This window comes from Filicampus tigris, chromosome 13 (genome assembly GCF_054856515.1).
Source record: "Filicampus tigris isolate MCC_2025a chromosome 13, RoL_Ftig_1.0, whole genome shotgun sequence".
Taxonomy (NCBI): Eukaryota; Metazoa; Chordata; class Actinopteri; order Syngnathiformes; family Syngnathidae; genus Filicampus; species Filicampus tigris.
Window position 1 is genome coordinate 14110088 of NC_141229.1, and position 13179 is coordinate 14123266.

General features: G+C 43.7%; 1 protein-coding gene across 4 annotated transcripts in view; it reads left to right on the forward strand.

The window, feature by feature from the left end:
- Positions 1 to 13179, forward strand: part of arid1b (AT-rich interactive domain 1B) — a 193486-nt gene that overhangs the window by 130036 nt on the left and 50271 nt on the right. For all 4 annotated transcript variants that reach the window (XM_086049680.1, XM_086049681.1, XM_086049682.1 and 1 more), the window contains exon 5: positions 2305 to 2575. In XM_086049680.1, coding sequence (XP_085905806.1) covers positions 2305 to 2575 — 271 coding nt within the window. The remainder of the gene's footprint in view (positions 1 to 2304; positions 2576 to 13179) is intronic.

Sequence of the window (13179 nt, forward strand, 5' to 3'; positions counted from 1 at the left end):
CATTCTGATCAATTTTACGTTTGTGGAATATAAATTAAGCAGCAAAATGCACTAATTTTTAGCCATCTCCTGGGGCGCCATTTTGTCTTCTGTCGACTGAAAATGACATCACAACTGCTCACAACGACCAATCACGGCTGACCTGTTTTTCTGAATCTGAGCCGCGATTGGTCGTTATGAGTAGTTGTGATGTCATTTTCAGTCGACAGAAGGCAAAATGGCCGCCCCCAGAGATAGCTAAAAACGAGTGGATGAACAGTTATTCCACAAACACAATATTAATCAGAATGCCCTGTGTCAACTAGTGGGCTTGAATAGAACATATTCTTGAAAAAAAATGTTTGCGTTGACTTCCGCTTTAATGTTGTTAGACGGGCCAGCATGTTTGGAGCATTAAAGCTCAAAACCGAAGCAACAACTACAGAGTTAACTACAAGTAAGATTTTGAGAAAACAGGATGACAAACTGATCTTGGCCGGTGTCACGTTTGCGGGCATGTGTCTCAGGTGGGATCAGACTGAAGGGTCACCGAGCCTGTTTTAGCAGGTCGCATCAGCTGGCATTCACCCGCTACTCTTCCTCTTCCTCCCTCAGCGAGTACTCGCCAGGAAACCGAGGTCACTCACAGGTGACTTCCCCCTCGTTTTTGAGATACCGCTCAGGCTCAGCTGCCAGTCAGAAAATTTGTTCGCGGTTCAAGTGTGCGTGTGTGTATGTGTGTGATGGGGTGCACATATGTGTGTTTAGCGGTCAGCCGTCAAATCTGATCCCATCTAGCCTTCTCTCACACTCTAGCACTTTTACTGTTCTGTTGCCACTCACCTTCCATACGCTTATGTGACGAGTATTCCTTCTACATTATTGGCGGGGAATCCCTGGATTGAGACAAAAGCACTATTTAGGACAAATACACACACGCACACAGTACTCTCCGCTCACCACAGGCAATCAAAACTGTCAATTGAAGGTATTTGACTGTTGTTGTCACATTTGTTTTCTGCTCAATTGAATGTAATTTAATTGACATGAATATGTTCCAATATCATGTACTTGGGTGAGTGAGTCTTTTCAAGGTCCTCCAGCCTTCCTTCCACACTGCAAAAACATACATGTTGGGTTCATTTAAGACTCAATAGCAGGTTCCTAAGCCTTTTTGGGTGAGCCACATTGCGCTGGAACCTGTATATTCATGATGTACTACAACAAGTTTCAGCATTTAGCATCTAGCATCAATTTAGCATCTTTATATTGTATTAACTAAGCCTTTAAGAAAATATTCTGTTGTTATTTTTTACATATTCTGTTTTTCCCAGTGTAAAGTGCAACTGAATATTTAACATTTTAACATTTTTTCAGCTTTATATCTTGTTCAAGCCATTCCTTATAGAAGGATTTAACTTTTGAGACGCTCAACTCAACTTTGTTTGTAGAGCACAAAAACAACCACAACAGTAACAAAGGGCTGTAAAGAAAGGATGTGGAAAATAAGATAGAAAGCCTTTGTTTTCACTGCATAATGCAGATGCAGCAAAATGGAGGTTATGAAAACAAGTGTCACCCAACAATAAAATAATAATAATGGCAAGCATATAGCCTACTATTAACTGCAGGATGAGGATAAATGTTTCCACGGCTTGGGAGTTTCACTATCCCCGTGACCACAGCTTCGTGACGGACTGGCCGACATCTTCACCTCACTCGCCTTGTGGCGAGCAGGGACAGATGGAGAGCAAAATACCCCAGCTTCGCGATGCGAACAGCCGAGAGCAGCTGATTGTTTGCAAGGGAGCTGAGCGGGGAGAAGCGGAGAGCGAGACGGACAGGCTGAGCTTCAACCGTGACTGATTCATTGTTGCCATAGTGAATTTGTCTCGCCGAATGTATGAACTTTCCATCCACTTTGTAGTACCGACTCACTGGTAAACGCGTTCAGAAAAAAAAAAATCGCTTTCAGAAATCTCTTTCAAACAGTCCTTTCAGAAAAAGTTACAACTTCGGATGGCGTTCCCAGCTTGAAAAGCACCAGCTCCGAACTATTGAATATACCTATTACATAAATCCATGTTAACACACATTTAAATAATTTGGTTATTTTTCCTCCAGCATCCAAGTAACTTGAAATAAGCGGAAACCGACAACTCGTTTCCTGCCTCACCTTTCCACAGAAAACTATTTATTTGCCGCCGTGCATATGGTCAGTAGGAGGGTATCAATTGGGTGATGTTGCGGCCTTCCACGGCCTTGCATTTTTATTTTCTTAAAGGTCGCTTCATGTATATTTGACGTTTTGGTCCTCTTTTCCAGGATCTGTCTGGCTCCATAGATGACCTGCCCACGGGGACAGAGGCTGGTCTGGGATCAGCTGTCAGCAGCAGTAATAACCAAGGCGAGCAAGCAGGCGCCAGCACCCAGAGACAGTCTCCTTTCTCCCCCCACGCCTCGCCTCGCCTTCACAGCCAGAGGAGCGGACCTTCACCCTCCCCTGTGGGCTCACCTGCAGGCTCCACTCAGTCCCGTTCAGGCTCTGGGCCCATCTCGCCCGCCAGTGGCCCCACTGCTGGCGCCAACACACCAGGTAGAGTTTCCAAACTCACGCCTCGGTCCAGATAAAGCTACCGTTTGTAGTACGCCATGTTTGTTTGATCACTGTAAACTTGTAAACTGAAATATTTTAGTGTTTGAACTAAAACAGGACACAACAAAACACAACATTTTGTATAGTGTTAAAATAATCTCTGATGGAAATATATAAATTGACTTGCAGTGACAGATTCAGGGTCTGCTGTGTAAAGGCAAAGTAGTGAAGTTTTTGATGATGACATCACTGGTTGAAGGTCTTCCTGAATATAATCTAACTGTGCGTTATCTGTCTCGCAACACTATTAGTAAACAAATCAGTCCTGATTTTCCTTTGACCTTTCCATTTTGCATCTAAACTAAAACCTAAGTCAAAATTCTTTAAAGGATTTTAAAAAGGTCAAGAAGTTTGGAACCAACCACATTGCAATGTTTGTTCTTATTTATCTCTGCCTATAAAACAACAGGCTCAATTTTCCTCTCACTTAAGACAGAGAATGAGTCAACGTGCACGCGGCTGCTTTAGACTACAGCGCATCAATCTAGCATGTCTCAATCTACCGTAGCATGTCTAGACCTTGATATGTCTCATTCATAACCAAGCTTTATTCAGACCTCTGCAATATTATTCCATTTGTTTTAATCAAACAGTTTTCAATAGTTCAATAGTAAAGATTTGCCTTGGATCCTCTCCAGATCCAGCTCTGCAGATCACAACTGATCACAAGGGACACTTTTCATGTACAGCTAATAGTCCCTCTTTACTTTAAATGATTTCTAGCTGGAAAAAAAATATGACTTTTTGGCACCACAGCTTCAATGTGGCTTATTGAAAATACAAATTTTCCAGGGCCCTTGTCAGTCATTAATGGACCAACTGCCCCAATTAGAACCGTGGAACATTTCTGGTAAATTGCCATTAGCTTTCCAGATGTTTTCCGTACTGATTCAGTTAATTAGAAGTGTGTGGATTTGAAATTTCATCAATTGAAAAAATAAGAAGAATCAACGTGATATTGTCACACAGGAAGAGTTGCAAGAAAATTTTAAAAATGGGACTGATTAATCAGTGATTAGTACCTACTGTAAATCATTGTCTTGACTTGACATCCATTGGTTGATTTGTCATACAGTCTCTCAGACATGGTCTGGAACGTAACCGCCGTGATGGAGGGGGGATTACTGTAGAAATATAATGTTGAGCATTTTTTTTGTAAGTAGACCATGCACGGTCTGTCTTTAGGCCTCAGCAAAGGGTGGGGATCATTTAGCGTTTATAAATGCTAGGCATCAACAAAATGAGTGTCAATTTGACGTGTGCGCGTGTGCGTGCGCGTGCATGCCAATCCAGGCTGGCCTCCCTCATCACCCGGCCACCTCTCTGCCCCACCGAGCGGGTGAGCGACATATCAGCGCGCCTCAGAGCTGTCATTCAATGTGATGAGGCGGGGCAAAATGTCTTGAGTGAGATGCTGATGTCAGTCCTCCTCCTCCTCCTCCTCTTCCTCCTTACCAGAGTGATTGACGCTAATGAAAACTGGGACAGTAGTTTTGCCGGCGCTCTTGCCAAGAATCGTGCGGAGAATCCCGATTAAGGTGGCGAGGATGGGGAGCGAAACTGATTGCTGGGACATGATTAATAAGAAAATATTTTAGAGTATTCCCTGTGCCAAATAAATAGTGATAAAGTGCGGAGCAGTGTGTCACATTTGTCGCGTCTTAGCGGCTTTACTACACTCCTCACTTGGAATTAGATCAATGCTCAGCCAGCTTGGGAGAGACACACAGGAGCACTAATGTGGTTACCACATATCTGATTACTAAAGCCTCCACATTCTGACTCTTCATCACAAGTTAAGACACTTTCATTAATGCGCTCGTTCGAGTTGCTGCAACACAGAGAAAGAGGAGAACAGAGCAACACCGTCTGTGTGTGCGCGCGCGTAATAAGGGCATGCATAACTCCCCCTTCATTATTCAGTTTTATGAACAACAATGTCCACTAAATCAACAAAACATTAATAAGCGACTTAATTAGTAAGTAAAACAAATTGTTTTAAGCTGCATTACTGACTGAGCTTCAGTTGTGAAAAAGTCATGACAACATATCTTGTGGCGCCATTTCACTGTGCTTTATTAATGTTACTGCCATGCAAGTGGTAGCGCTGGCTCCGTTATGATGGATTATCATGAATTTACGCTGATGATTTGGGTATTTTGACAGTTTTTGTCTGATTAGACTCCATTGTGGCCGTGCTTTAAATGCCAACCAGTCATATTATCTCGTGTTTTACTTAATTACACTCAAACGCTTCCTGTATAAATACAAAGTGGCAACTAATGTTCTGCGAGATGCCAACGGAAATCCATGAGTTATTTGACAGATGGTGTGTTTCAAAAAATGCCACAGACACCACTACAAAATCTTGCCACAAGTGCGGAAGTTGTTCCAGCTGCAAAGATGAAAAGAAGAATCTTCCTTCCATTTTGACTTTCTGCAGGTGTAATGGTCAAATACGGTATCACGGTATTTTAGTCCAAATAGTTTCTAGAAGAGGGATGTTTTGTTATCTTTCAGCCAGTGTGACAGAGCAGCTGAAATGAGTCATGTGTGAAATATTGCAACACAAAGGCAAACAGGTTGGTTGAAGATACATCACGTGCAGATGTTTGCATCACCTCTCAGTGGCCGGCCTTTATTAACATCGCCTCACTACTTCCACACCCCATACCCACTGAATGATAGGGGACATGCAAACACAACTACTTAACATAACTACCATAGACAAAAACATAGCTGCGCTGAAGTTGACCAACTTTTTCAGGAACCCACACCTTTGGAGTTGAAACTGTCAACATTCATAATATTTGTTTTATACTATGGCCACTTTAAACTGTGCGAGTTTGTGAACCACATATGTATCTCTTCATCAACAACAACATTTTGACATTTTTCTTTTCAAAATGTTATTTTTCATTTTATTACAAACAGTGGTTAATAAATGTTTTGCACTTTCCTTGCAGTTACAATTATTCATTACTTGAAACATTGCCTGCACAGTTAAGAGATTTACGATTGGCCACAGTTGGACCCTGGAAATAATTACAGTGCATTTGCAAAATCGTCTATTCGCCGGACCTTATACTCCATTATTCTTGGGGAAAACTAAATTATTTGGTGTTTTTGTGTCAAATATTAAAGTATTGCTTTAATGCCCAGCAAATATGTTGCTTGTATGCTGAGGGAAAGAGCTACATTGAGTCAGACCACAGCAATTTCTAATGGAAAAACTTGCTTTTTCACCGTCTTGTGACATATATTGGCAATTACAAACCTTTTAGTGTCCCTCAATTACTCACAAGTTTTCATTTTTCCCAACAGGTTTCTGTCCCTCCCACATAGGAATTTTAGATAGTTTAAAAAGGCTAAGAGCACAGAAATCAACCAACAATTCAAATACATTTTATTCAACATTAGAGACCCAAAACCCTTAAAGAGGATGTCAACCCAATCATATTTTTTTCAATAATATAATCTATGCAAGCCCACTGGTTGAAACGAGGCATTCTGATAAATATTGCGTTTGTGGAAAAAAAAAGTTAATCCACCCGTTTTTAGCCATCTCTGGAGGCGGCCATTTTGTCACTTCTGTCGACTGAAAATGACATCAGAGTGTCTCAGGGCTCAGGTAACGGCCAATCACAGCTCACCTGTTTTCTGAAGCTGAGCCATGATGGGTCGTTATCTGAGCCCTGAGCAGTTGTGATGTCATTTTCAGTCGACAGAAGTGACAAAATGGCCGCCCCCTGAGATGGCTAAAACGGGGTGGATTTTGCTGCTTAACTCATATTCCATAAACGCAATATTCATCAGAATGCCACGTTTTAACTAGTGGGCATATTCTTGAAAAAAAAATGTGTTTGGGTTGATTTCTGCTTTAAGGAACATTAAAGAGCTGCAACTGTCTCTGTTGTTATTCTATGACATGCCCTTTAAACATGCATCAATATGGTTTTAGGCATCTTGTGTTGTACCTTTGTTGCAATTTACTGTTCGGGGCTAGATGTGAGGTTGGTTGTTGATCATACAGCATTAGCCACAAAGTACAACTGACCAATGGCCATCTACAAGAAAGTCTTGTAAAATCTCTGTAATGTACATAATAGACCATATTGAAAGCATGACCTTTTCTTTTTTAATCATTTATGGATGCCATGTTAAGTCTCCCAAGCATTTAAGCTGAAGTGTGTTGCCACCCTCTCTCAGCGCGCTGATGTGACACGTCACACGGCTGAGCTCTCACAGGACGACACGCGCCATGGCAGCGGTCAGAGAGCAATTTCATCATGTCATCCTTTCACCTGGCTGTCAAACACCTACACACAATATATTTGAAAAATAACAGCAGCTAGCTAGGGCATACGTAGCGGCGCACATGGTTGCACATACAAATCACTTCTAAATGCTTGCTTGCTGGGATGTGACTGTGATAGAGCCGCAGTCAGAGGTGAGCAGGTGGGAGACTGACATATTGCCAGGCTATCATACACCCGTACACTTACACAAATCTATCAAGGCATGCCTGTGATTCCCACATCTTTGCGTTCGTCTCTCTTTCCTAGTCTCTCCATGAAGAAAATCCAATACGCTGGAACATTATCGGGCCCTCGCCTTGCTCTCCTGGAGCCCAAAAGGCACACACTGGGCCAAATTGATTTTCCTGTTGCGCTAGATTTGTGACAATCGAGCAGAAATCACATTCCTCAACCGCCAACCTCCTCCTCGTATCCACGTGCAAAAACAGGCTCGATTGCTCCATCAGACGCAAACGCCTCCTTCACTCTTGACTCGTGTCATTTGAATAATTTTCCCCTTTCGTGAAACATTAGTGAGAAGGTGAGAAGACATTTGTCACTCATCCAGATGAATGTAAAGGGGAATGAAGCACCACAGTTGCGATGGTTGAAAGAAGTTAGTCAACGCCCCCCCGTTAAAGTTGTTTAAGTGGAAGCAACCTCAATCAAAAATGTTGTTTTGCATATTTTAGGAGCATCTAACACTGCCTGTGACATTCAGATTCAGATAAAATTATGTCAATGTCATGTGTGGGCTTGGTTTTGACAAGCACCCTGCATGGAATCATTATAACCAATAACATGTTGAGGTCTGTTTATTATTAAGCTGAAGCTAATACATAAAGGGCAAAGTTAACGTATAGTGTCACTTTTGTCCAAGGATCATAGCCTAATACCCTTACTTAGGGTAATATCCTAATATTCTTAATTATAGCATATCGTCGCTGTCCTGTGAAAAACACTTGTCAATTTTTTTTCAATTTTCTTATTTTTACATGAATGGTGTTTCCGCGTTACAGACATTGCATTAACGTGAACATTTTTTTTAAATTCCAAAATTGGACATCAATGTTTTTCACAGGACAGCGACGATATTTATGCCTAGTTCTTATTCGTCTGTTTTGAGGGAATGGACCAGTCTCAGCACTTACCCCTCCACAATTAAAACATCCATCCATCCATTTTCTGTAACGCTGTCCTTATTAGGGTCACGGGCGAGGTGGAACTCACGCTAGCTAACTTTAGCCACCATTTGCATCGTCAAGTGGGAGCTGAACCCACTCTGCCCGCTCAGAAGTCAGGCCACTACCGGTACAGTTGAACCCCTGCTCTTCCAGATCAATAGCCGGGTTTACATGGAGTCTTTTTGTTCGCTCTCTGGTCACCTGTTTACATGTGACGTGATCTATTCCGATCGGCCGTTTACTTGCTCCACCCTGTTAATCAGATCAGCCGTGTTACGGCTGCGTGACAAGCGGGGATCGATGCAGACATCACGTGATCTATCAAGATGGAGTTTATTCATCTATTTAGCACAGTACTCGCAATTGTTTTACCACTTTTGTCTTGATAAAAACAAGTTACCAATACTTTAAAAGAAGTTCTCGTGTCGCAGACAAGCTCTGGTAAGACGCTGCCGTTTTAAAGTGCGTCTACGACGACGTCACTACGCATTTACGTCAAAACAGAGCACGCGCAGACCGGACACAGCCTGGCTGTTCCGATTGAACTGTTTACATGACGCTTGTTCGGATTGGCAAAAGGAATATACCACCCCTGTGTTCGGCCTTTTTATTCCGATCGGGGTGTTTATAAGGAGCATTTTCATTCAGATTGGTCATTCGGAGCCTTTCTAATTGGAATACATGGCTCCATGCTAACCCGGCTATTGTTCAGAATTTCCACAAACACTCCAAAATCGTACAAAGCCTTCCCACAGTGAAGGCTGCGGTCATTGATACACTGACACTAGACTGTATATTCTACCATTTTCACTTATCGGCCTCGTATGTTATTATTTTTGTCTATGTAATTCTGTATATGTTGCAATAGGATTCTCAGGTGCCTCTAGAGAAGAACACCGATCAGTGGGATGGGATTGAGGCTATGTAAGCAGATACATGGAACTGAGTGAACAAGGCTGGCCTGGTCCAGTCGGTTAGCTCAAGGGTCTAACTTGTTTTACATTCCGTCTCCATCGTTTGTATCATAGCCTGTGGTTTGCTTGTAATTTGGGCGAGAAAATGCATTAGTATTCCAATCTGTGATCATACGAGCACCGCAGATAAAAGGATATCTTTGCAGGGTATTTTCTGTGCGAAGGGTCGAAGGTCAAGCACAGACGCCTGCAAGGGATCCAGCACAAATGAGAGCCGCATGCTCTAAGGTAGCTATTGTTGATAATGCTGTCAGTAAATGACTTCCCCGAGCACAGGCGGAAACTCATTTGCAAGCTGCAAAATATCCAAGTGGAAAACACGCCACGGGAATGCTCATTCAAACTTATTTTTCCTCTGTTAGGGGTGCAAGTTATTACAAGAAGGCTGTGGGAGAGAGTAGGGGGTTGAATTTTGATGCGGTATGAAGGGAGCAGAACGGATTTTTTTTTTTTTTTTTTTTCCTGGTCGCACCACTCCCAAAGAGCCGGCATGGGAACACGCCTGTGGCACTCCCTGTCCCTCTTTTGGCCTCATATTACTTTCATCACGCTCGCTCTCTCTTCTGTTCCCTCTTGTGTCTCACTTTCCCTCGTATCCACCCCTCGAGCCGGCCCCCCCACCCCCGCCCCTCGAGCCACCCCACCCCCGCCCCCCACCCCTCTGTGTTTGTATTCGCTCGGAGCATTGCTGTGGTGCTGGCCTCCCGACCGAAGAATCAGGCCCTTTTTTCCATCCCCGTTCTTGCCTGCGTTGCCCCTCCTCCCTATATTCCTCCATACTGCTCCTCCAGATCTCTTTTCCCACTTCTGTCCTTCTGTTTTATCTTCTTCCTACCCATTCCCATCTGCGCATGAAACCTCCCATCATCCCAAGCGTTCCCTTCTCCCACCTCTCTGCCTCTTGAACGTAAAAACAGAAAAATGTCCTCCCCTCTGGTAACAAATTCACACAGCGCAAACAAACCAAACAAAACATTTTTTTAAGAAGCCTGTGTTGGCCATTTTGAGAAATGATCTTTCTGATTCCTTCCAAGTGGAATATTGAAATTGGAGCGCAGTGTTCAATCATTACGCTCTCCCCAACATCTACTTCTCTCTCCCTCCTCTCTATGCTGCAGGTTGCATTTTTAGCTTAAGCTGCACTTTTGTTTTACTTACACTTGCTACTCAGCGCTGAAAGTAATGAAGATCTCTGGAGAGTGAGAGCGCTTGTTTTGTGAGCCACTGCAGGCCTGCACTCGTCCCCTGCAGGGCTAGTTAAACTGGCATCAGCCCCTGGCTTGGAGAGGCATTGGCTTCCACCCATTGAGAGCTAAACCACCATTACTGGAGCCTCTTGTTTATTTTCCTCTCGCCTATAAAGTCAAGAAGGAGATATTACCTTGTTGTGGATGTGTTGGCTGGGAAAGGTGTGTGTACGTTTACAGCCTAAGGGTTGCATTTAAGACAGTGCTGAAGCAGCCCTTTCTCTCTTGAGTTCATTGTCATGTCCTCACTTTTGGAAAATGTCCTCCATTGCACCCACAGCAACATGAGGGACACCTGCACTGGCACCCAATGCAGCTGTGTGGTATAATTAATACAGTCGTTCCTCGCACCCTCTTTTAACACTTATATATTGCTCATTTTACATGATCACATCGTGGGCCCTAGACTGACTCGGCGTAAAAACGGGCGTAACATTAGCTTTTCGCACGAACACACACACAAAAGACACGAAATGTATTGGGTGCACGTTAATTGGCTGATCAATAATAGATGAATGTGCATGATGAAGGGGCATTTTGCTAGGATAGAGGGGGCGTATACTTTGAGAAAGGTCCAGAATATGAAAATGTACAACAGATGTCAGCCTCAGTTGTACCTTCCGTTTGCGGTTGTAAGGCAAATCGGCAAGCCGCCGGTCCAGAGTTTTATCTCAGCGGTTAGTGCGCTGCGCTACCAAGCCGATGGCACGGGCATGATCCGCAAATTGGGTCTTTTTTTGTTTCAGCAATGTCAAGCACGACATACTCGGGTTTGCGCTTCGACCACTCTGATTTTGATGCGAATGAGGGTCCCCGCACGAAAATAGGGCAGAGTATGTTCCGCGTCAATTTTGACCCATGCCAAGAATATCTTTATAATTATTTTCCAGAGCTGGGCAGTCCATCCCTGGGCCGGACCAGTCAGACCCTCGGGCCGGATGCCCATTTTTGGGGCGGACTAAGCGTGGCCGGAAGTGGATTTTAGTTCGGCCCACTAATCGGCCCTCATGCGTGTGACGTGCTCGCGAGGCGGCCAAATTTCATCTCAGCCTACTCGGTGAAAGGCTTCTTTTTAGGCTTCTTTCAAAACAAATTGTGTCCGTGAGGAAAATCAAGCTGCGCGCAGCACTCAAGTATGACACTGACACATCATGCACTTCCCTACTTCCGGAAATACGCCGTAGCAAACCTGCTGTATAGTGGTTTGCTGGCATGCTTTTATTTTGAAGGCAGGGAAGTGTGAAGGAGGGGAGTGTGGAAAATAGGTTGTAACTTGTAACTAATAGTAACTTGTTGCTTGCAGACTTGTCGTCTGTTGTATAAAATACGACAACCAACACCGTGGCTCACAATGGAAGTAAGTACACGCAGCTGGGTTGTTGTGTCTTTCACAACTTAATAACTTGGAGAAGTCTCGGAGCTCAGCTTCTTTTTATTGCGTAAACAGTATTCATTCACAGACGAGTTGAATCACTAATAACACTTGAAATTATATCACTCCGTGCAAGTCGCGGTGCACTGAGGAAATAGGAATAACTACGCCTGGAAAAGTAGGTCCATACAGTACATGGGTAAGTACGTGTGGCGTGTTTGAAGTGTGTCCCCAGCGGGTTTGAATAGTAAGTTAGCCAGCTAATTGTCTTTAAATAAACCTCTTCCGTTAGCATCTCTTCCGCGGGGGCATCGTGCACGTTTTTGTTGGGGGGGGGGGTCGGGAAAGGGCGGGGGCCGACAATGTTCACGAATATGGCCGGGGGGTCGCAGCCGGAAGGGTACCCAGGTCAAGGGTAGAGGGTCGCGGCCGGACGGGCAAAAAAGGGTCTGCTCTGTAATTTTCTGTAGTAAGTCACAGATCTTTTCACAATTTATTAAGAGCCTGTCTGAAATTATTGATTACTCATTGTTAATCAATGTTAATCAACGTTGTTAATCATGAGTATTTGATTGCTGTATCGCAGGAGCTGATCTCATGCCAGTGTTAAGGCACTCTCTGACCAATGTATGATTTCAGTCTGTTCCTTATGTTTAATATGTATGATCAGTCTTATGCTTTACAGATAATGAATTTCAAGTCCATATTTGTGGTCACAGGTCAAATATGACCTGGAGAACCTAGTTTCACAAAGGTAGCACAAAAGTAAATATATTGTTATTCGGGTGAAAGAAGGGCGGCACGGTGGGCAACTGGTAAGCACGTCCGCCTCACAGTTCAGAGGTCGTGGGTTCGATCCTGGCCCCGGCCTCCCTGTGTGGAGTTTGCATTTTCTCCCCGTGCCTGCGTGGGTTTTCTCCGGGTACTCTGGTTTCTTCCCGCATTCCAAAAACATGCATGGTAAGTTGATTGGACTCTCTCTAGGTGTGATAGTGAGTGCGGATGTTTGTCTCTGTGTGCCCTGCGATTGGCTGGCAACCAATTCGGGGTATCCCCTGCCTACTGCCCGAAGACAGCTGGGATAGGCTCCAGCACGCCCGCGACCCTTGTGAGGATAAGCGGTATCAATAATGGATGGATGGGTGAAAGAATTGATATTTTTTATTGATGTCAAATTGAGCCCAAACAGTATGTAAGACAAGGTTCACCAACATGGTGCCTGCGGGCACCTGGTAGCCCCTTAGGACCACATGAGTAGCCTGCGGGGCTGTTCTAAAAATAGCTCAACAGTGATAGGACATTGTTACTTTCTAAGAATGTTGGAGAAGTGATCATTTCAAAATGTTAACACTGGTAGAGATGAATGAAGATGTGTTGCATATGATATTTATCTGTTTCTTAATTATAGTGAGAAATCATTACCATGAACAGTGTGTTCACATAAATGAATATCATGAATTATTAATAAT